General features: G+C 39.6%; 1 protein-coding gene across 4 annotated transcripts in view; it reads right to left on the minus strand.

Moving 5' to 3' along the window:
- Positions 1–24,041, minus strand: part of LATS1 (large tumor suppressor kinase 1) — a 35,069-nt gene extending 11,028 nt beyond the window's left edge. Inside the window, exons 1-7 of one of the 4 annotated variants that reach the window (XM_084622446.1) lie at positions 23,767–24,041; positions 15,572–15,686; positions 14,712–15,224; positions 10,473–10,623; positions 7,574–9,105; positions 2,638–3,220; positions 1,293–1,475 (exon numbers count right to left, since the gene is read on the minus strand). In XM_084622446.1, the coding sequence (XP_084478572.1) occupies positions 1,293–1,475; positions 2,638–3,220; positions 7,574–9,105; positions 10,473–10,623; positions 14,712–15,062 (2,800 nt within the window). In that variant the 5' untranslated portion in view covers positions 15,063–15,224; positions 15,572–15,686; positions 23,767–24,041. The remainder of the gene's footprint in view (positions 1–1,292; positions 1,476–2,637; positions 3,221–7,573; positions 9,106–10,472; positions 10,624–14,711; positions 15,225–15,571; positions 15,687–23,766) is intronic. The other 3 variants (XM_084622448.1, XM_084622447.1, XM_084622445.1) reach the window with 3 other exon arrangements.
- Between the last annotated feature and the right edge of the window lie 718 nt (positions 24,042–24,759).

Raw genomic sequence — 24,759 nt, forward strand, 5'->3', positions numbered from 1 at the left:
AAAAATGAAACCAGTGCTTTGGTTACTTAAATTTACATTTAAATGGGTAACCAACGTATCAAGTATTTGTTGCATTATCTTCAAGATTAATAATAATTTAGTACTTATTTTTGACCCAGAAAAGCTTAAGAATGGCCATACTGGGTCAGACCAATGGTCCATCTAGCCCAGCACCCTATCTTCTGACAATGGCCAGTGCCAGACACTTCAGAGCAAATGAACAGGACAATTATCAAATGATCCATCCCCTGTCATCCAGGCCCAGCTTCTGGCAGTCAGAAGCTTAGGAAAACCCATAGCATGGAGTTGCGTCCCTGACCATCTTGGCTAATAGCCATTGCTGGACCTATCCCTCCATTAAACTTATCTAATTCTTTTTTGAACTAAGTTACACTTTTGGCCTTCATAACATCCCCTGGCAACAAGTTCCATAGGCTGTGTATTGTGTGAAAAAGTACTTCCTTATGTTTGTTTTAAACCTGCTGCCTATCAATTTTTTGGGGTGACCCCTTGTTCCAGTGTTATGTGAAGGGGTAATACCACTTCCTTCTTCACTTTCTCCACACCATTCATGATTTTATAGACCTTTATCATATCCCACTTAGTCATCTCTTTTCTAAGATGAGCAGTCTTTTTAATCTCCTGTCATATGGAAGCTGTACCTTACCCGCCTAATAATTTTTGTTGCCCTTCCCTGTACTTTTTCCAATTCTAATACAGATTTTTATTTTTATAGAGGCCTTATGATATTCTCTGTCTTATTATCTATTCCTTTCCTAATAATTCCTACCATTCTGTTAACTATTTTGACTGCCAATGAGCAGATGTTTTCAGAGAACTATCCCTGATGACTCCAAGCTCTCTTTCTTGAGTGAATAAAATTTCTTTTTTAAAAATTGGCCTTACATTAGCTACCTGGTACAGAGGCTGATATAAGCGATAGGTTACATTTCACAATTAGTAGTTCTGAAATTTTATATTTGAGTTTCTTCAGGACTGTTGGGTGAACATATCCTGTTGATTTATTACTGTTTAATCAATCTGTTCCAAAACCTCCTCTTATTGACACCTCAATCTGGGACAGTTCCTCAGATTTGTCACCTAAAAAGAATGACTCAGTTATGAGAATCTCCCTCACATCCTCTGCAGTGAAGACTGATGCAAATAATTCATTTAACTTATCTGTTACTGGCTCCATTATTAATTAATCTGTACAAGTGCTGGTCTTCAGAAATGGCCAAAGCCTTTAGACATCAGTCATTTTGCAAAGGGATCCAATTAAAAAGCTTTACCTGTTCGTAAGAGTACTTCTGGTGCAATATAATTAGGTGTGCCAACAAGTGAATGTGCCAAACAACGTTGATGCTGCCGTGCTGCCCTACGCTCAAGTGGCTTAAGCCTGTCTCCACATCTGCAGTTTGCTGGATCGCCCCATTCATTACTAAAATCCATGCTGTCTTGACGTGAATGGTCACCTACAATATAAAAATGAAAGCGCTAATATTTTGGGGTTTTACCGCTTAGTTTAGCTTCTCAACTAAGACCAGTTTCTCTCCAAATTCTTTAACATTCCTTTTTTATGAACACACTCTATTCTAATGAATTAAAGTACTTTAAAATAAAAATAATTAAAAGTGAACTTGTAAAGAACTTAGAATATTGAGCTTGTGTGCTTTTTTTTTTTGCTTATGATGTAAAAAAGAGTGCCTGAAAGTTATTTTCTTTTGTTTGTTAAAAATTGGTTTTTTTTCCTAACAAATAATAGGAAATGTCAATTCTGGTCTTCCCTAGTTTTGCTGAAGAACTTGTTAGAAGTACAGGATGTATATGGTTATTTCTCTCACCTGCAGTGAAGGAGGGCCATCTCCAAAATATCAATCACTGAAGTTAAACAGGTGTTTAAAAATTAGAAAGTTTTTAAAAGTCTGATTAAAAATCTTACCTATCACAATTGTTCAAATTTCACTCTCTTGCCTTATGTAATGTCATCCCTCTTGCTACTTCTCCAATCACCGTAAAATATACCAGGCTAAAGAGGAACTGAATTCTAGTGTAAAAACAAGCCAGAAAAGTGGGTTTTGAAAAAACTATTGAAGAAAAAAGGTACAAGCCCAATTTTCATTTAATTCTTTGCAGGTTACCTATAAGAAAAAATAACCGTAAAACGAAGAAGGAATCCAGATACTGCCACTTGGAGAACAAAATGCAAAATTATCTTTGCCATAAGCTTCCCGCAACTACCCTGAAGGCATTAAATAAACTTAAATCTTTTTTTAAAAGAAGCTCACTTACTGAATTTCCACACAACTGCAGAAGAGGGATGAAGATTGTAGATCTTGGGTAAAATTGTCAAAAGTGCCTACATGACTTAGGCTCCTACATCCCATTTTCAAAAGTGACTTAGAATTTTTGTACTGATATAACTATTTCAGTTAGATTTTTTTTTTTAACCAAAATAGTTAGATCAGTACTACTTCAAGTGTGCACACTGCTATACTGGTTTAGCTTATTCCATTTCCTGTATGGGTATTAAATTCAAACTTTTTTCATGTTGTGTTCATCTTTCTACTCATACTTATTATTCATAAATTAGCATGGAATGCTACATCAGTTCAGATAACAAAAATAGCTACTTACCACTTTGATAGTATTTGGAATCATGCGTCCATCGAAAACCTGTACAAAGCCCGAAGTCAGTCAGTTTAATATGACCATCACGATCAATCAAAATGTTATCAGGTTTAATGTCTCTGTGAATGAAGCCCATCTTGTGAACACTTTCAACTGCACAGGTCAGCTCTGCTATATAGAACCGTGCCAGATTTTCTGGGAAGACCCCCATTCTAATTAACAGGCTCATCATATCACCTCCTGGAATGTAATCCATTACAAAGTACAAATTGTCCTTATCTTGGAATGAATAGTACAGGCGAACCACCCACTCATTGTCAGCCTCTGCAAGGATATCCCGCTCAGCTTTAACATGAGCAACTTGGTTCCGAAGCAGCACATCTTTCTTCCGCAGGGTTTTTGTTGCATATAAAGCATTAGTGTCCACTTTCCTTGCTAGGCAGACCTCTCCAAATGCCCCAATCCCAAGAGTCTTAATTTTTACAAACATTGATTTGTCCATTTTAGCCCTTTTGAGACGAATGTAGTTAGACTCCTTCTGGCACAGCATTTTTCTCATTTGATCCTGGGCATCTTGGGACAACCCAACCTATGTAACAAAGTTAAATTTCACAAGTTAAAAACACTTTTCGCTTTGTGGTGATCATCATACATTAGAAGGTTCAAGCAAAGTAAAGGAAAAACTTACATGTAAAATGAGGAATAATACTTGAAGTTTTTTCCCTAACACACATTAGGTCTCTATAAAAACACTTAAGGTTGAAACAAACAACCCATAAAATGTGCAACCTAAGGGACAGTTATAACAACAATATGCACAAGGTGCCATGCACCACCATGCTCTTGATTAAGGGAGCCATTTTTGGGAAGGGAATAGGGTGGGAGAAAAAGACAAGCTGATGGTGGTTGCCTTCCATGCCCTTTGTAGAAGAAATGGGTTTGTAGGACAGGAGGGAGGCCATTAGTAACCCACTATCCTTCACAGAGATTTTCCCACATGGGAATACTTCCCTTACATATTAACAACTGTACAGATTTGTCCATGACACTCTGCATTACTGGAGTCATTACTTGCTTGATTCCTAACACAATGAACTGAATGTATTGCTCTGTAGATTTTCCAATTAGTTATCCACTGATTGATCACTCATTCTTTGCACACTTAATTGTTTTGGCATAACTATTTCCATTTGGTTCTTAAAGGTGTCCTTCTGCCCTATTTTGCTTCTTATGAAGTAGCAAGCCACAACGAAAGGTGGTTCTGCTTGTGTTTTTACATTAAGAAGTCAAGTCTTGTATATCACGGAAGACACTACAGTGGTTGGAGAACTAATGAAACTATCAAACAACAGAAACCAAGATAGTAAAAGGTGAGCAATTGAGAGAAGATTTTCAGTCAGGATGTTTAATACTCTTGTTTTAGTTAATTATTGTTTAACGCAAATTACTAATTAATATTTTGATAAAGGGTATCTTTGTTGAAGATTCTACACCATCTTTTTAAGTAAGGTATTAAACTTAATAAAAATGCTCTGGAACCCTAAAGAGATCCCATATAAAGATAATTTAAGACAAAATAGGCAAACAAAAAGAAGAAAGAAATGAGGGAGAACAAGAACAACAGAAATCACGGTTACATAGGTAGCTACAGTTTAATGATTCCTGAAGGCACTTTTTGTTTTAAAAAATAAAATCAACTATCCAACTCTCATAAAACCAGACAATACCAGATTTCTTACAGGCATCACAGCAACAGTGGGTCTCAAGCAGAGATTTAAAAATCTGACTTTGTATCTGTCCATACAGCAAAAAACCTGGTGCAGTCCTCACCATCTCCAGGTTTGACTACTGCAGCCACCTCCTCTGTAGCCTTTGAACACCCATGATGCTCTCCTTTGGCTCCATCAAAACACTGCCAAGATCATATTCTTTGCCCATCAGTCAGACCATTCCATCCCCTCTAACCTCAGTGTACTAGGCTCTCCTTCCTCCATGGCATCAAATTTAAATGTTTTGTCCTTATCTTCCAGAACCTCCAAGCTTCTGCTCTCCACTAGCCTTATCTCTTCACGTTGCTTGACAACCCCTTTGCTCCATCAAAAATCTCAGCATCAATACCTTATTTATCTTCTTTCCCCCAAAAAGACCTACACACTTTCCTCCATGCCACCCACACTGTACCTCAAACACCCTTCCTGAGCTGATCTGCAAAGTCCCCTCCTTCACCTAATTAATATTGCTTTTAGGACCCACTTCTACGATGGCTACAAGAAATTAACCTTGAAATATATTAATTTTAAATTATACATACATACACCCCCCCCCCAAAAATACGCCATTCTCTTTACTTCATGCCATACACTAGCTCTTTCTGAATAGCCATGTGATCTCACTGACATCACCTCTAATTTCCTTCCCTATGGTCTTGTTATTCCCTACATCATGACTAATTTTGTTTTCACACTCTTCAGGGCAGAAGTGTGTGTGTTCTGGCAGGTGCCTCGCACCACTTTTGGCACCATTAGAAAGAATAAGATAATATAAGCAAGTGCATACCTCCAAAACACATTACTACTCCACCTGTGACACAGCTGCTCCACGCCCAAAAAACCCAGTTCTCTCCAATACGCACCTTCCTTTAGACACCTGCCCTCCCACCAGGGAATACATACTGGCTGAAACATTATGGTGGCCCTTTTCCCTCAGCTTCCTGCAGAAGGAGAGAAATGAGGAAATCCACTCCTGGTTTAATCCTCTTAACTCTCCTGCAAATAAAGATGAAAAAGTGCTAAGGGAGACAAATGGCCATCAAGTTTCACTTCTCTTCCTACTCAAGATGTAAGGTGAGTTGGCCTATTCCAGTCAGATTTCTCTCCCATTGCGTACTAAAGGGAGCAGCTTCTCCCCCCATGACACCCCATTTTTCACTATCCAACCCCCAAAAAAGATCCTCCTTTTGAATTAAACACATTTTGTGTGAATTGAGCACAATTACCATAAAATATATTTAGTGTAAATAAGAAAAATAAAATTTTGATTTTAATTGACTATGTTAAGCATGCAGGGAAAAAAATCATTACCACTAAGAGGGATATGTGTCAACATAACTAATTGTGCTTACACCATGGCAGAGCACACTCAATAAAATGCTCCAAATAAGAAATGAAAGTGAGGTTTGCAAATCAAACTTAGTGATCTTGCACTTAAGTACCCAAATGTAATATTAAAAAATACATCAACTTCATGCTTTAGTTTTGATGCAGGTATACATGCAGAGTCCTTTGGAAAGGGTTCATGCTATTCTTAATATAATACTGTTTCTCCAAAGTCTTACTTGCCCACACAGTAATGGAGGCTATAGAAGTCAGCAAAGCTTCCAACACCTTAAGAGTTTAAAATCAGTTGTTAGTGAAAGTGAAAAGGAAAAAGAAGACTAAGAATAAACATCTAGAGAGACTTTCAGGAATAAATCTTATTTGCTAACATTTACTTAGGTTGTGATTAAGTAGACACTTATATAAGAGTACAGTTTAAATCAAGATTTTTTTTCAGAGCAGGAGAATGTGGATTTTGAAATGACGGCTCAGTCAAGCAAAAAAAAAAGGTTTCAGATAAAGGTATCAATTTCAAACAACCATTTGTCTAAATTCTGTTACCTACTATTATTCTCAGAAAAACTAAGATTACAAATAAAGCCTAAGATGATTGCAAAAATCATAGCTAAAATTCTCTCTGTATTTTCTTGTTTTAATGTGGGTATTTCTCAATGTTTTCTATAAAGTCAGTTTCACTGTTTCCCCTGTTGTGCGGGTCTTTACACGGCAACAAGGAAGACAAAAGTTTTAGTATAAAATGTGACTGTAAAAAACACAAATTGGAAAGGGTCATCAGATGCATCATCGAAAGCCAGTTTTTACACTAAAAGCTGTCTTTTTTTTTTTAACTTCTATTAATAGAACGTGTACTCTTGGGCCAGTGCTAGATAAAGGAGTATAGGCTTTACAGAACTGTGGCATTTTTGTTGCTCGCTGTAGTGTTTTAAAGTGCAGATTAAAGTGAGTTTTAAATTCCCTAGCCAAGATTTAGTTAATATACTATGGTGGCCAACCCTGCATTCCTTGTGTACCCAGATCTCTCACTGATATTATAGGAATTTTGCACACTATGGAAGGACTATGGAATAGAGGATCAAACCTTCTGTATATTTAGCAAAATCTGACTCTAATATTTAGAAGTATAATTCATTCTCTACTTCCAAATACTTTACTTGGGTAGAAATAACCTACAACTCAGCAAACAGACAGTGTCTCTTTTTGTTCTATAATATGCCTTTTAAGCACTTTTGAATGTTGAATAACATGAAATACATTTTTAGAATGAAATTTCCTGGACAAATACCATCACACAATGGTGTCAAACTGGTGAAAGTGAAGGAAGTAATCATTCTTTGGGGCTCTATATGGAGACTTTAGCCAGTCCTATTACCATTTTTTCCTAAATTGCATCTACAAAAATCTTAAATAATACTTAACTGTGACAATTTTAACAAATAGTTTCCCCCAAATCACCATTAATATCATCCATGAGAAAAACGTGGGAGCTGTGCAGCTAAGCCCAATGCAAGCTTCAATAAATTTACTTCAGCCTCCTCATAAATGACTGAGATGATAAGTGTTTAGAATATAAAATATTTTTGGTTTGCTTGATTAATTTAAAATTATACTTTCCAAAGAGGAATGGGATTACCTAAACACATACTGAAAGGCTGGCTGCTTCTTAAACATGTGGTCAAACTAAAAATGAACTTCAATACCAAAAGATACTACAACTGCACACAAAATTGTAGTATAACCAAGAAACCTGTCTAGATATGCAGTTTTTAAAAATGTGTACCGAAAGATAAGTAGTTCCATTCAAATATTAAAGAAAATAAAAGTTTTACCCGCATCATTTCATTCTCTAGTTGTTTCTTGCGATGCAATCGTTGCTGATGAGACTTGAGTATGTTTTCCACATGTTGCTCCATGAAGAATTTAAAGGCCTGAGGAGAATAGCTCTGAATGCGAGACTCCCTTCGCTCTTCATCTCTCTTATTTTTCCTAACAGGAACAGGTGAGGTTGTTATTTGTTTTTTTTCTTTATCTGTCCCATCAATACATTCATTATTCTTTTCACTCTCTTCTTCCTTAGGTAAACTGGGATGATCTTCTTTGTTAGGTTTGGTTCCTGTCTCATATGGACTGACGGATGGATTCTGGTGTAGCAAGTGTTTTGGATAAGGTGGTGGAGGACCTTGGTAATTTGGAGCTTCTGTAACAGGTGACATAACTGCCATGTTAGTAGATGGACTCTCAGAGAAGGGGACTGGTTGGACAGCTTGCATTGGCTGTGACATCCAAGAAGGATGAGTTGGTGCTAAGGCAGTCTGCAGCTCTGGCTTTAATACTCGCATACTTTTTACTGGCTGCTGAATGGGAGCTGGGGTTATAGCTGTTACTGTGGTGGCTGAAGGCTGAGAACTGCTAGAGTGACTCTGTCTATTTCCATGAGGGTTATTGAAAGAATTTGATCTTACTGGAATGTTGGGTTGCCATGTAGGGATTTCATGTCCACTGCCAGGTGGTGATTGGGGCGGAGCAGATGAAGGCTGTGACCAGGACATTGGTATTCCAGGTAGATTTATATTGTAAAGTTCCATGTTATGGCTGTTTCTATTTGGCACGATCATGGACTGAGGAATGTTTCCATTGGTGTATGCTGAAGGAGGAACAGATCCTCCTGCTTGCATCTGCAATGCTGTAGGACTTTGCCTGTTAGTTGCGGATATTGGGTACGGAGGGGGTGGCTGACGATTGACCGAGTTCCCAGATACAACATTCTGATGAACCATGAAATCAGTCTGACAATTGCCATTTTGCATTCCAGCTCTTCCTGATGGAAAACTAAACTTGCTATTGGCAGAACTCTGCATGATTATTGGTTGCCTACCAAGTGGAACAGAATTAATGCCTCTTTGTCCCTGCGTAGAAGAACTTATGGGTGCCGGATTCATTGGTGGGGGCGGATAGCCATCCTGCCATGCTCCTGGTGGTACTGGAGAAATGCGAGAAATCATATATTCCATGCTTCCAGAATAACGTTTTGTTTGAGCATTTGGTTCCCAGGAAGGAGGTGGTGGAGTTGTTCCTCTTGGTGGAGGAGTCTGCCCTCTTGGAGGTGGAGGAGGGGGAGTAACACTCCTTACTTGTGGTGGAGGTGGTGGATTCACTCTTTGTCCATTGCCAGGATGAGCCTGAGCAAATGCTGCTAATCCAGAACCAGATAAGGGCCTTCCTACATCCGACTGAGAACTTGGACTTTCTGAACGATAAGCTACACTATCTCCCAATGGAGGGCCATGTCTCGGAGGTACCAAGGACTCTTTAGAACCTTTCCAGCTCTGTTTACGGTTAATTGATTGCTGCACACCACCTGCTTTTACAACAGGAAAAAAAAAAAAAAAAGCATAGGATTTTATATTTGTGGGGGGAAAAACTACTTGCAGCTTGCAATATTTCACTACTATTCTAATTCAGTTACTTTTCCTTTTCTTGGCAGTTACCTTACTGCTACGAAATAGATAATAAATTTTAATGTAAGCCACAATAAGTCACATGACTGATTTGTGACTAATCAGAAAGGAAGCTATCAAACTATTTCTAGCATGGAAAAGCTGAGCAAAGAAAAATGTATTGACCTACATTTTACATAACATTGATATCATAAACATTACATCAAATCAATCTTATAAAGTGACAACTTATGAACTGGACAGCTTTATAAAGTGACAACTCAGTGATGTACCTGAGGGGTTCACAACCTTTGAGTGAATTAGTCAGCTGAAAGATTTCTAGGACTTGTACACCTGTAAACAGGCACACTAAATTAAAAAGATAATGCACTTAACACAGTTAACCCAAGTGCATTACATTCCTTGTATGCAAAGTGCTGTTCATCAAAAGGTTATGTTTTAAATCAGTCTGAAAGATACTATATGTTTGTAAGTGTAAGATAAGACTGCATAAATGCAAAATTTACAATGACCATCTCAACACTGAATTCTTAAAATTTAACTCCTTTAAGAATTACAGAGCCATCTTTTATTGGAGGTACCAGAAAGTAATTACAAGATAGAGGTCATATTATGGCATATGAACAGGGCAATTGTATGTTTAATTTTGAAAGTTTTCATTTATTATTTTCACTGCTGCAGATCAATATTTTTTCCATAAATGAAAAATGGGTAAATTGTGATAAATTGTGCAAGTAAGAATGAAAGTCCTGGCTAAATTCCAGTATCCCACCAAAAGCTTGGTACAAATTCTAGTTAACTCAATTTAATAGGTTGAAAGATAGTGGATTGAAAACAAAAGCCCTGTTGTACTTTGCTAGTGTTGTTTACTATGTTATTTTCTTGTACATAAATTAACAATTTAACTGTAATTGCACAGAAATTAAGTGATATGACTTCCAAATTTAAGAAATGAATGAAAAGTATTCAACACAGGAAACGAACACCAAAATGACAGGTCTGAACAGGATTACGTATGTATGATGTTGAAAACATAACCTAAAAGCTTATTATAAACTAACGTCAAGTACTGACATTTACGTGGATTACTTTATAAATTATACTAAAAAATTTCTCCATTTTCAAGAAAAATGGAATTTCAATCACCTATTTAATTATTAAAGTTTATGCTTCACTTCCCGTCCATCCCCCAGTTGAGAGTGCAGAACTGAAATGTTTGGCTAATTTATGATTTCTTCCTATAAGAAAAATACCTATTGGATATACATACCTGGTGGTTTCATACCTGCATTAACAGGTCTGGCTGCTACTGCAGCCATCTGCTCCCGACGAGGATCTTGGTAGCTCATTTTACTTATGAATTCAATTGCTGCTTCTATACTACGGCTGTTAGTTTGCTTAAGAGCTCGTACAACCATATCCTAAAGGGAAAATTAAGTTAAAAATATTTTATTTTTAAAATTAACAGAAAAAAAACAAACAGTCAAAAGCACCAACAGTTGAGATTTTCAAAGCACTGCAGGGGGATTTAGCCACACATCTTCCATTAATTTTAATAGAAAATGCCTGGCTAAATTTCACTGACATTTGTAAAGACTCAAAGCATCTCCCTGAGTCAGAAAAACTGCTGTTAAATCTCATATTGCCAAGATGCGCAGAAAAAGTTAACATTTTAAAAAGAGTCTCACTTTAGTGTATCTACTGTGCTGTTTGAATCTCAGAATTACTGTTACTAAAATTTGTTCATGTGCCTATATATTACTGAAAGGCAGTAACCTCTACACAATTAAGGTTGCAACCAGCTTCCAATATAAGGCCCTATTTTTAGCCCCCACTGAAACTTAAAATAGTTAAAAACTGTAGAGCTGAAATCAACTGATTTATTGTGAAAGCAAAGGAGATAATGAATTACAGGTCACAAGAAGTACTCCGATTTGAAATTCTGAATTTTACTATTACTTCAGCATTAACTCTGAATCTCCTTGTACGCTAATGCCCTGACTATATTGGAAGAAAACAGGCTGACATCAAGTAATATTAAAAGCCTTTGATGAGGTGCCTCACCAAAGGCTCTTAAGCAAAGTAAGCGGTCATGGGATAAGAGAGAAGGTCCTCTCATGGCTCATAACTGGTTAAAAGACAGGAAACAAAGGGTAGAGATAAATGGTCACCACTAACTCTTTCAGAATGGAAAGAGATAGTGGTGGCTCTCAGGGACCTGTACTGGGACCAGTGCCATTCAACATATTCATAAATGATCTGGAAACAGGGATAAACAGCGAGGTGGCAAAGTTGGCAGAGGATACAAAATTGCTCAAGATAGTTACATCCAAAGCAGACTGTGAAGAGTTACAAAGGGATCTCACAAAACTGGGTGACTAGGCAACAAAATGGCAGATCATATTCGGAATTGATAAATGTGAAATAATGCACATTGGAAAACACAATCCCAACTATACATACAAAATGATGGAATCTAAATTAGCTGTTACCGCTCAAGAAAGAGATCTTTGAGTCATTATGGGTAGTTCTCTGAAAATATCTGCTCAATGTGCAGCAGCAGTCAAAAAAGCTAACAGAATGTTAGGAACCATTAGGAAAGAGATAGACAATAAGACAGAAAATGTAATGCCACTATATAAATCCATGGTATGCCAACACCTTGAATACTTGCATGGAGTTCTAGTCGCCCCATATAAAAAAAACTATATTAGAATTAGAAAAGGAAGAGAGAAGGGCAACAAATTAATAAAGGTACATAATTTTCATATGAGAGATTAAAAAGTGAGACTTCTCAACTTGAAAAAGAGACAACGGGGGGGGGGGGATATGACAGAGGCCTATAAAATCATGAATGGTGTGGAGAATCCGGGGGTCACCCAATGAAATTAATAGCAACAGGTTTAAAACAAACAAAAGGAAGTACTTCTTTATACACAGCAGTCAGCCTGTGGAACTCATTGCCAGGGGATGTTGCGTACGCCAAAACTGTAACAGGATTCAAAATAAGTAAGTTAATGGAGGATAGATCCATCAATGGCTATTAGCCAAGAGAGTCAGGGATGCAACCCCATGCTCCGAGTGTCTTTAGCCTCTGGACTGCCAAAAGCTGGGAGTGTGCCACAGGGGATGGATCACTCAATAATTGTCTGTTTTGCTCATTCCCCCTGAAGAACCTGGTGTTGGCCACAGTCAGAAGACAGGATATTGGCCTACATGGGCAACTAGTCTGATCAAGTATGGCCATTATGTTCTTACTTATTTCTGTTGTGAACAGATTTGAGCCCTATTCTCTTACTGATACAAAGGGGATGTTTTTTGCCACTGACGTCAGTGACAGTAGCATCAGACACTTTGGTGGGATTTTTAAAAAGGATGAAGAGTTAGGCACTCAATTCCCATTGAAATTCAGTGGAATTTGTGTGCCTAACTCTCCTAGACTCCTTTAAAAAAAAAACCTTATCTATATGATTGAACATGTTGCTTTCTACTGACTGGAAAAATAAATAAAAGTATAAGGGTCCTTCAATGGGTGACAATTAAGAAATTTTCCTGTAGCTCAAGTAGTAGATGCCTATAAGACCAGATGACTACTCCCCACAATACCAAGGTATAGTTCACTGTGGAGCAGTAGTAGTCTTTCCAGAGCTAAAACTGATTTTGATCTTTCTTGTAACCACCAGAAAAATCCTTATGCTTTTAAAAGTTTAGAATTCAGGCTCATTGACAATTAAAACATCTGATAATTTTGAATAAATTAAGTCCTTTTTGAGATTACATGATACCTTTAAAAAAGGCTTCTTTTTGAAAACACTGACATATCTAACATCCTTGTGCCCCACCAGATGAAATCACACATCACAAAATCCATAATTTAAGCAGATTTTACCAGATGCAGTGTCACTATTTCTTAATCCAGGTACAGTAGCATAGTGAAATTCTTTATAAATGCCAAAAGTTTAGATACTGATTTGTGTGATATGCAGTTTTCAACAACAAGGATGTAGGAATTTTTTTTAATTGGATATTTGAAAACTAGACACAATGGCCTATCATTAAACAAAATGGAGAAAAGAAAGCCAATGGAGAACAGATATTATGACAACCCGTTGTCAATGAGTTCTTTCAGCAACTAAACTGAGCTGATGTATCATTTATATGCACTGATGAGCTGAATGCATTTGTAGGTTATTGAGAAGCTCTTTTCACAATCTTTCTGTATGGGCAACAATATGGTGACCTCTTAACCACTCCTTCTTGAAGTCTTTGCTAACACTACGTTGATGTACAACTAATACATATGACACACCAAAACACTTTGCCTAACCTTTAATGGAAATTAGTGCAAAATAAGTTGATTCTTTAATATTAACCTGCAATTACAACTTTTGATAGGATCGTTATTTTGACTACTGCAATTATGAATGAACCATTCTACCTTGTTTGCTTGTAAGCTATCCTTGGCCTGCTATTATATATTTTTGAAAGTGATGGGCCTGAGGTCTGTGCTCAGGTTTACAAGTGCATGTATAAAAGGGTCTTTTAGACCCACTTCCCAGTAAATATATTGCAAACACACACACACACACAACGGTCTCTAAATGTATTAATTCTTTATTCATGGAAACCAGATATTTTATCAAGAAATTACATGACACTCTTTCCCATACAAAGTGAAAACAAGTTCAGCTGGTATTGAAGTAGATGTCAGAATTTCAGGCAGATGCCTGTCAATCACCTCATCCATGTCTTTATACTGACCAACAATACCAACTTTGAAAGACATCATTATGGGACTCTGGCTATATAATGTTTACATTTTTTCTTAGAAGACACTACGTTGTTGAAGGTATTCTGCACTGTTCTCCTTGCAGTGTATTTATTGTACTATCATGATACATTCTATTGTATCTGATTTAGGGTAACATACATCATTTGAATATAGCTAAGATTCAAGCGTTCAGATGAATAAGACAACAAATGCAGTTTTTTGTTAATATTCAGCTCAGATAATGAACCATTTTTCTGAACAAGTTTAAGTTATTCATAATCAGGAGTTCTGAAATACTCATATAAAAAAGAATAAAAGTATTTAAATATTGTCAAGTCACTCACATTTGGTATCCTTGCTTTACTATTCTGAACTGTATTGTTCTCTCAACACATTTTAAACCACATAATCCAAAATTCCATTAAATTACTCTGAAGAAAATTCCAGACTTTGAGGAGTCCACTCCTTTCCACACACAGGGACGTAAATGACTAATCAAACTACTGCTAAACTTATAAAAAGAACAGATTACACTGGATGTAGAGGGGGAAAAACATGGGTTATTTTAACATTTCTAATTTCCTCCCCTTCTTCTTTTTGGCCAGGTCACAGTTAAAAATTCATTTATATTTCAGGGAAACATTTTGACTGTCATGCTACTTACACTCTTTACTTACAAAAAGGGTAACATACAACTAAAATGTGTGTATATGGTTAATATTCAACAAAAATGCTTACCTCATCAAACCCAGCAGCCTGTAAGTCTTGCAGCATTTGTCGATTGATTTCAGATGTTCCCCTGGCAGAGGGGCTGGTTTCGTTTGCAAAAGGCAGCAGGGAGTTTCGAATTTCTTGCAAAGCTTTATGGTACGTCACAAATTTGGTGGGATTTCGGCCTTGTCTGGGATCTTCAGCTGACATCTTACCCATATTGTGTTCAACCTTAGCAGCATCTGAGGGCTTAGGCAAATTCCTAAGACTCTCTCGTATTTCTTGTAACATTTGCCGGCTGCTGCCAGTGTAGTTACTAGCAGGAAAAGTCTTAGGCCTCATTTGTCTATATCCTTCCGGCTTCTCACTTCTCTTCATGAAAACATGTATCTATGTAACCTCCACCAAGGATTCAGCCACAAAAATTTCAAGAAAGGCTGGTTGGTAGTTTCAGAACTCACTCTTAAACAAGAGTGAAAACATTCACCACCGTTTGTGGTTCCAACAGTGCTGAAATTCTCAACAACCAAGTCAGCCACCCTGTAACAAAAAGAAAATTCAAGTTACACATGCAGTGAAAAGGTTGCAATTTGCAGGGCATACATATATCATTTCTTCCATATTTACTAAATTCATCATATGCAACTTATCATTCATGCAGTCTTTAACCATTCTAAATTAAAAACTATTTTGGCCTGGCAACATTTAACTAGTAAACAATGTTTTAGTTGCCTCTCAAGTCTAAAGATCCCGAAGCTGGGAGGGATCGAAAACAGGCTTATCAAACCTAGGGAGTAAACTTGTCTTACAATTATTGACAGTGATAAACACTGCTGATTTTTTTTCAAGCAGGGAGTGTACAGCCATCAGTTAACTGCAAACTTAACTATAATCTTCGAAAGAGTCCTTGGTATCTGCTACAAAAATTAACTGCATGCCTCAGTCATTTTAAACTATGGCCCAAATGTTTAAGTCCTGAAACGTCCTTGAATTTAATCTCACCTAGAAGACAAGAGAGGGAAAAAAATACATAGTTTATTTTCCTCTACAGTAGTTTATCCTGATCACTGTCCTAACAGGTTGCTTTTCTGTGCTACTATTTGAAATATCATATTACCACAACTGAAGGATTATCAAAGATCTACACATAAAAAAAAAGTGATCTAATGGACAAAGAATGGAGGGCTCCTTGATCCTGTTTCCTGCTCTACTCCTACTCACTGTGATACCTTGGATCAAGTCATTTAGCTCTCCATCACATCAACGCACTGGAGTTTGTTCCCCACCATTCCTCCCACCTTTCATTTTATTTTTAAGGACACTACGGAATTTAATCATAAAACAGATTTTTTATAAATATCATCTGCTTCAATTTCCTAGCTAAATGCAGATGTCTGATATCAGCTTTGCTTCAACAGAAGTGGGACACAGAAGAGCGCTTTGTAAGCTTGAAAGCTTGTCTCTCTCACCAATAGAAGTTGGTCTAATAAAAGATATTACCTTACCCACCTTGTCTCTCTAATATCCTGGGACCAACACGGCTACGACTCTGCAAACAATTTCAAATAGTCTGCCAAGTGGGTGATATTGTAAGAACTTCAGTGCAACAGATTGTGTGCTTTTAGCGTATCAGAAAAACTGAAATGTATTTAAATTGGCAAAAGTGAACTCAATAAGGTAAACTGTTTCAAAAGAAACATTTTTCTCAGTGTTCTATACAAAATGATAAAGCTACTAGTTCTCATTACATATACTTGTCCATCAAAATTTTAACAAGAGTTTATATTTTGGTTTGAATTAAAGAATTGTACTTCTGCATGCCTAGGCAAATCACACAAGTTGATTCTGATACCACCTTTCTTACACCCTCTTTATAAGGCACAACATATGCCTAAATATAAGAGAAAAATGTAAATAAGTCATTCTTTTTTAAGCTTCCAAATGAATGCCTTACAAAATCAAGTAAAAATAGTCTGCTGTGTACAGGTCTGACATGACAAAAATTGGTATCAAACTAACAAGTTGGGGAAGAAAACAATGGGAGAGGAAGGATGGTGACACTAATAAGCCTGTGAATTAAAAACAACCTACATAACATACAAACTTTAATGATTCTAGTCATTTATTTTATGTTAGTCATAGATTTTAAGGTCAGAAGGGACCATTAGGATCATCTAATCTGTCATCCTGCGTAACAGAGGCCAAAACTTCATCCAACAAATTCTACACCCAGTCCATAACTTTTGTTAGAACCATAGTATCTCCTTTTAGAAAGATATACAGTCCTGATTTAAATATTGCATGCAATGAAGAATTCACTACGTCCCTAGGTAAATTGTTCCAAGTGTTGTAATCTTTCCTCCTCCATCACTTCTTGTCAGGGGGAATGTGATGAAATATTCTTAAAACTTCACAAAAAGTAACTAACAGTAAAATTACTATATTTACAGAAAACTATTTCAGATCTCCTAATTATGGGGTAGACATATATGTTTCTCTTACAAGCATTACAGCTGAGGGGGGAGAGGAGTGTTAGAAGTGCCAAACACTTGTGGCTCCCACTGCTGTGGATGCTCAGCACCTCTTAAAAACAGGTTAACTAGTTTTTAGTTCTGCAGTAGGATCTTAACCATTGATTTTACCCACCTTGTGCATAAAACCAAACATTTGCTTGCTTGTCTCACTAGTGACAGCTTCAGTAGTTTCCTATGCCATTTCCATTCCAGCCCTGTTTTCAGGCGCTTTTAAACTTCTACAAGTGTCATCCCTAAATTCTCCCATGCCTGGTCATTGTCACAGATTCAGCCATTTGGGGGATAAGGAGAATCGGGGGAGAGGAAGAGAGTCTGAGTAAATAAATCCAAAGAAAGGTTTTCCTATTGTAAAAATATTTTAATTTAAAGTTAACATACATAAAACTCACTGTGGGTAGAATCATGAAATATGGCATGGAAATAATCCTCAATGGGAGATGCCTTTGAATGTTGTTGTAAAAGTTTTTTGTTTTGATGGGATTTTGACTCATTAAGGAAACAAATTACACTGTATACACAGAGTAAGCTTTTAAACCAAGCTCATAAGGCGTGCACGGCTAAGGAAGACCATATTGATTAACTTATGTCGTAAAAAGTTTGAGGTGGTGGAACAAGACAAGCAGAGGTGTGCAGAAACACAATGGACCTCTGCTTCACTCAGCATGTATCTTATAAAGTAAAACCCATGCAGCTCCTAAGGCTCCCCAGGAAAGGAACTCCATCCTACCAATAATGTAAGGTGCAAGGAATAGGGCATTCTTGTGATGTCTTCCTTTTTCCTTTATAGGCAACCTGAAGAAAAAAAGGGCACAAATCCCCTATTTCTTTATTACATGTTAAGGTGGCCTGAAAGTGCCCCATTGTGACTGCCCAAAAAAGTTTCTGCTTTTTTACCACCTTAGAAATATCAACAATGCCAAACATTCTCTATATAGTTTTGCTGGATGCTTTCCTTGGAAGACCCAAACACATGGAAAAGGCACTCTCTCATCCCTAAGTTAAAGGGACAGGATGTAGACAAAAGCCTTTGTTTTTTGTTTTTTTTTAAATTACTAAAACCAAGCCAAACGGCTCTTTTAATCTCATTTGCACACAAGCCCAGAACTCCTGGGTTTGCACTGGGGACACAGAACAAGCCCTGCGCTGCAGCCCCATTTGGGGCCAGCTGGCAGCTAAGCCAAGGGGGTGAGAACGCCTCCGCCTGGGGAGCCAGGAGCATCTGCAGTACCTGAGTCTGTCTTTAAGCCTTCCTTGCTGTCACTTTTCAAGGGGAGTGAGGTCTGCCCGGGTGGCCTCCTGACTAACCCTGCTCCCTTTAGCAGGCAAAAACTTCCTCACATGCACAAGCCACAAGCCTGTGGCACCCTGTGGGTCCAGGCCTCAGGAGGTAGCAGGTGCAACAGGCACAAAAGCAGAAAGATTTCACGTTGAGGCTGCGCCCTGCGGGCAGCCCGCTGGGCTTTTCCTTTGGACTGGAGCCAGCAAAGCAAGGGGCAAGGGCATCACCCAAGCCACAGGTGCATCAAACAGCAGCAGAGGATTCAAAGGCAGCACGGGCAGTCAACCCCAGGCACTGGAGTGCAGTACAGAGAGAGGCAGCCCTCCTGCCCCCTGGAGGGCACTTCGCCAGGAATCTTCCTGGGGCTGCCAGACACCAGCTGGGATGACACACCCCCAAGGCCCAGCAATGAGGGTTAGGGGATGGAGAAGCAAACCTGCCTCTGTGCGTTACATTCAGAGGGGACAGCTCTGACTCCACTACAGAGAACGATAGTGCTCCTTCCCGTGGGTCACCTCCCCCTTCTCGGTGCCAGCAGCCCATGGGGGGCCCAGCTTCATGCTCCCAGCAGGCAGCTCCTCCTTATCAGGCATTTGAGTTAAACTGGGGTATATAAGTACTTTTAAATAGTCTGCATAACAAATTACTCTGTCTCTCAATCCAGTTTTCATTTTTATGATCTCTCTCATGTCATAAACCTCCAGTTGTTCATGCTATTTTAATACAATATATAATCTTTTTTTTTTTGTAGTCTTGTAATGTGCTCTTTTATGCTACTCAGTGAATAAGGCAGAAATCTTCAGGTATATACTTCCAGAGACTGTCAGGCATATATAAAATATTACAAGATGCTATGTGTTAGAATATAAATTGTAAAAAAAATACATGTATAAATAGTATAGGATTATATAAAGAGTTATAATCCCTATAGGCAAGGGGACATAGTTAAGCTTTCCTGTACAACCATAAACTCTTAAAATCAGGAAATGTAAAAGTTAACTGCAACTTTAACATTAAAAATTTCAAAAAGTCAGAAGTAGTTGAAGTGAAATATGGCAAAGCAGAAAGTATGCAATGAGTTATTAAAAAGACTGTTGAAAATAATTATGCTTAGATAAATTAGATGCTTAGATTTTTGTTCTTTACTTAGTTTTAGTCTTTATTTTCTATTTCTTTTAATGTGTGAAATGTAACTTCAATGAGAGTGTCTGAATAAAGACATGTGTCCCAAAGAAAGGTGAAGGCTAGGGTAACTTATTGCCAATTCTAAGTGGGATTTGTTCTTGCTTGGCCAACATAATGGAGAAGGAAGTTTTTCATCAAGGAAGAAGGTACTCAGAAGGTGTAAACTTATCCAAGACCCCATTCAAAATTATCTTTAAGACTAGATGGCTCAGAAGATTAGTAACAGAACGTTTAGGTTACTGATCAGAATTCAGCTGAAGCTGGTAGCACCCAGAAGCAATTATTATCTGACCACTACTATGTAAGCTACTTAAAATGAGTTTGTCAGTCCACACTGTGATAGAGAGACAACCGTTACAATTTAATCTGACTACATATTTTCCAAGGAACAATGCCTACTGGAGGAATTTTCCTATATAAATTTGCATACCCCAATAATTATGGGGAAAAGGGGACTGTGAGGAGGAAAAAAGTTGCTTTGCACTCTTACGGTTTTCCATAATATTGTTTGGTGCTTAGATATCTAAGGGATAAGCATCTTTTAAATACCTAAGCCAAACATTCTACCCTTGAAAGGCTCTGTGGTCAAGTGGATAGGGCACTTAACTGGGAGTAAGGAGACGTGGATTCTATTCTGAGAGTTACTTATGTGGCCTTTGGCAAACCACTTAACTTTGTGTGTTAATTTTCCCCAATAAAATGGAGATAATTATACTTGCCTTCCTTTGTAAACTGCTTTGACATCCTCAGACAAGGAATGCTATGTAATAAGTGTTACATATAATTTGTTTTCTTGGTGGTTTCAGCAAGACAGTCCAAAGACCAATGGGCTTGAAAACTGAATTGCTTTGAAACCAAATTGAGTTGGTTCCTCAACTGAGATTGTCCCTCTATATTAGGGAAGTATGAGGAAGCAAGTATTGTCACAGACTGAGATATACCTGTTTTATGTTCAGGGAACCTCAAACCCCAAGGCTGTCAATTCATCACATTTCACAAACAAGGAATTTACACACCCACTTTAGAAGTAAAAAAGGCTTTGCTAGGTGGTCAACACCACTCCCTTCGTCTTGCTAGGTGGTCAACACCACTCCCTTCGTCTTGCACATTGAGCCAGGGGACAATAACTTCTCCCTGTACCTGAAGAACTGATGATGGCCCCACTTGCAAGTCTGTAAACATTGTCCATCAGTACATTTTCAGCTGCATCTATCTCTACTTCTCAAATGAAGCTGCATCAGTTTGCCCCTTCTTTCCTTTTAAGGAGACAAAAACCAGGATAACAGGTTTCTTACTTTCCAGGCCAAATTCTCAGAATATGTTTATTGGTCCTAGAAATATCTGTACTGATCTGCCATAGTGCTTCTATACCCTGTATTTCACAAAATATTGGACCCTAAAAATGGATGTTGTTTAAGCCAAGAAAATATCCAACTTGAGAGCTGGGAAGAGAAAGTCTGATAATTTAGGTAGTTGTAGCTCAATTTGAGAGCGTAAACACTTGCAGCTTCTGACAGTAGCGTGTAAGGCCTTTCAGACTTCACTGGGAAAGGGAACCATTGGCGACATAAAAATATTATAGTTTAAGGTTTTATAAAACTATCACAAAGTTGTACATAGTTAATATTTCATAACAGCAACAACATTTAAATAAGTTATATAACACCCAATCCTTAAAAACTGTAATTGGAATAAACTCTCATTTCTCCTTCCACACTTCACTTCTAAACAATTTAACCAGTCCAAATTTCTCAATCAAGACTATCATGTTAGAGATCAATTCTTTACACTTATTTAAAAGCTGAAATTCTTAGTTGTTTTCACATAGTGTACAGAAGTGATCCTAGAAGCTATGAGGACAGTAGCCACTAAAATCACACTGGAATTGGCATGACAGAGAGGTATTATGGTAATTAGAATAAAGCAATTTTAAAGGTGCAGCATCTCATGGAACGCCAGGGCTCCAAATGAATGGGATACTGCATATGAAATTACTTTGCATTCCTTTGGCAACATTGAATGTGCATTAGAAAACATAATCCCAACTACACATAAAAAATTATAGGGTCTCAGTTAGCTGTTACCACACAAGAAAGAGCTCTTGGAGTCATCATGGACAATTCTCTGAAAACACTGTTCAATGTACAGCAACAGTCAAAAAAGCTAATATCTTCGGAACCATTAGGGAACAGTCAGAAAATACGACAGAAAACATCATAATGCCACTGTATAAACCCATGGTACGCCCACTCCTTGAACACTGCGTGCAGTTCTGGTTGCCCCATCTCAAAAAAAAATGTATTAGAATTTGAAAAAGTACAGAGAAAAGTAACAAAAATTATTAGGGGGGGTATGGAACAGCTTCCATATGAAGAGAGATTAAAAAGACTGCAACTATTTAGTTTAGAAGACAGATATATGATAAAGGAAAAAAATCACAAATGGTATGGAGATAACAAAGAAGGAAGTGTTATTTATCCCTTCACATAACACTAGAACCAGGGGTCACCCAATGAAATAGGCAGCAGGTTTAACACAAACATAAGGAAGTACTATTTCACACAATGCAGTCAACCTGTGGAACTCATTGCCAGGGAATCTTGTGAAGGTCAAAAGCATAACTGGGTTAAAAAATAATTAGATAAATTCATGGAGGACAGGTCCATCAATAGCTATTAGTAAGATGGTCAGGGACGTAACTCCCATATTCTGGGTGTCCCTAAGCCTCTGACTGCCAGAAGTTGGGACTGGATGACAAGGGATCAATTGATAATTGCCCTGTTCCCTTCATTTCCTCTGAAGCCTCTGGCACCAGCCACTGTTGGAAGCCAGGATACTGGGCTACATGGACCATTAATCTGAGCCAGTATGGCCATTCCTATGTTCTCATGATGTCCTCTTCCATACTGTATTACAATGGTTAACAGCTTTTGTTTCTAATCCTGGTGATTTGCAAGATACTGGAACATCTGATCCCTCACATCAGCACTGTATTTTGGCATAGACCACAGATTTATAGCAAGTACCGGACATGGGACCAATTTAGTTTTCAACCTATATACAAAAATTCAGAGCAGCATAAATACCATCTGTCAAAATATCAGATTCTCCCTTATCTGTGACAGCTGGGTACTTGGAGATGGCACTTGGACTAATGTGAACATCCACCAAATTTAAATCACTATAATGGTGGGATGTTCCTGGGACACCAACAGATAAATAAGTTAAACTAGGTTTCACTTAAATGAAAGTATGCTAGCCAAAGCTGACCTACTTTCATATAACAAATTATTTGAAGCAGAGGTTAGTGCCAGTAACAGCTGAAGAGGCCAAATGGGAGCATCATGTACAGGGAATAATCCCTCATCCAGTGTCTCCTCCTTAGCCCGGTGTCATCCCAACCCCACAGTCCTCAAAGATTAATAGATTGGGGTCTCGAATCAGTTGCACACACACGCTTTCAACTACCCTGCCCCTTTCCCTGCTATCTTTATTTTGCAGGAAGGAGGGGAAACGTTTCAAAATTTAATCCAGGACTGAAATACACCAAAACTCCAGCTGCAGGAGAGGAGCGCCCAGAGAGGCAGAGAACCCAGCCCGTGCCCACCCCGGGGCACAAACTGGATTCCAGTCGGCGCCGCCCGGCCCCTCCCCAGAGCAGCTAAGGCGAGGCGCCGAGGCAGCAGACGGGGAACCCCAGCCGGAGAGATGGATGATGGTGAATCTCCCCCAGGCACAAAATGCTCTACCGGGGCGAAGAGATCTGAGCAGGAGCTGGTGGGGTGGGGGAGAGATGCAGCAGCCGGGCAGAGAGCTGCAAACGGCGTGAGCCAGGCGGGGAGCCGGGAGCAACCCCCCATCGCGCCTCCCGAGGGCAGGGGCGGGGGAGGAGCTGTTATTGTCTCCACTCGCTCGCGGGGCAGCGCCCCCCACCGTGCCGAGAGGCGGCGGCCGGGGCCGGCGGGTCACGTTCACGCCCGAGGCGCGGTCCGGACTCGCCTCCAGCCCGGGCACGGGATCCCCCTGGCCGCGCTCCCCTCCCGGGGCAGAGCGGGGCGAGGGCGCTCAGCGGAGCCGGACCTACCTGCGGGGACGAGGCGGCGGCGTTGCCCCGGGCCCACGCCTGTTGCGCGGTGCGGCGCGCTGCGTGCGGCGCTGGGCTCCGCCCGTGGGGCGGCGGCGGCGGCGCCGTTCGGGTCCCCGGCGCTGGTGGCGGCTCGTCCCCTCCCCCACCCCCCGTGGGGCTCAGTTCCGGGCCGCCATGTTCTCGGTGGGCCTGGCGCAGGCGGTTTCCCGGATATGGGCAGTTCCCGGCCACCTTTGCGCGTATTCCCTGCTGCTCCCCCCGCCCCTCTGGATTGGAATGTGAGTAGTTCGGAGTCAGCATTCCGGGCCGGGCCGCGAGCGCTTCACGCGCGCCCTCGTCCTGGCCCTGGCCGCGGCCCGTAGCACAACTGCGCCCCCCCCCCCCTCCTCCGGGAAGGCGCCGTTTCTGGTTGGCTGATACCTGAGGATCCCGCTCCCCTCCCAGCCGCCCCCACTTCTGAGTGCAGAGTTATTTGGTGCATGCAGAATAATCTGATGTAGCCAGGCCAGGGCGGCGGCGTTCTTATCAGCGGGGTTCCGGGCAGGAAGGCCTCCGGGGAGCGGAGTCATTTTGCAGTGCTCACCCCTGCGTGTCACGGTTTGTGGCTGCCCACACTGACACAGTCACCTGTCTGTCACGCGCCACTGAAATTCCGCTGCGGCGCAAATTCCATGCCTCATACGAAACCGGTTCAGAAGGCTCCATTGCCTTGGTAGTAAATCAAACCCGGGTTGGCATTGAGTGGGGTCCGAAGCAAGATAACTATATGTCACTTTCTCTGCGGACTGTGAAGTTCCTCACGCGTCCTCTCCTGTACATCCCTCACCCCACACTCGTTCACAGCTGGCAGCATGAGGGCAGACGGCCATATGGTGGATTAAACAAGTTTTTAATGAACAATAGAGAAGTGGCATATTTTGCAATTTTGTCACGAGTTTTGCTACGCTTTCCTCTCTACCAACACTGGCCGCAGCAATATTGCAGAGCACT

Source organism: Lepidochelys olivacea, assembly GCF_965140295.1.
Source record: "Lepidochelys olivacea isolate rLepOli2 genome assembly, chromosome: 3".
NCBI classification, from domain to species: Eukaryota; Metazoa; Chordata; order Testudines; family Cheloniidae; genus Lepidochelys; species Lepidochelys olivacea.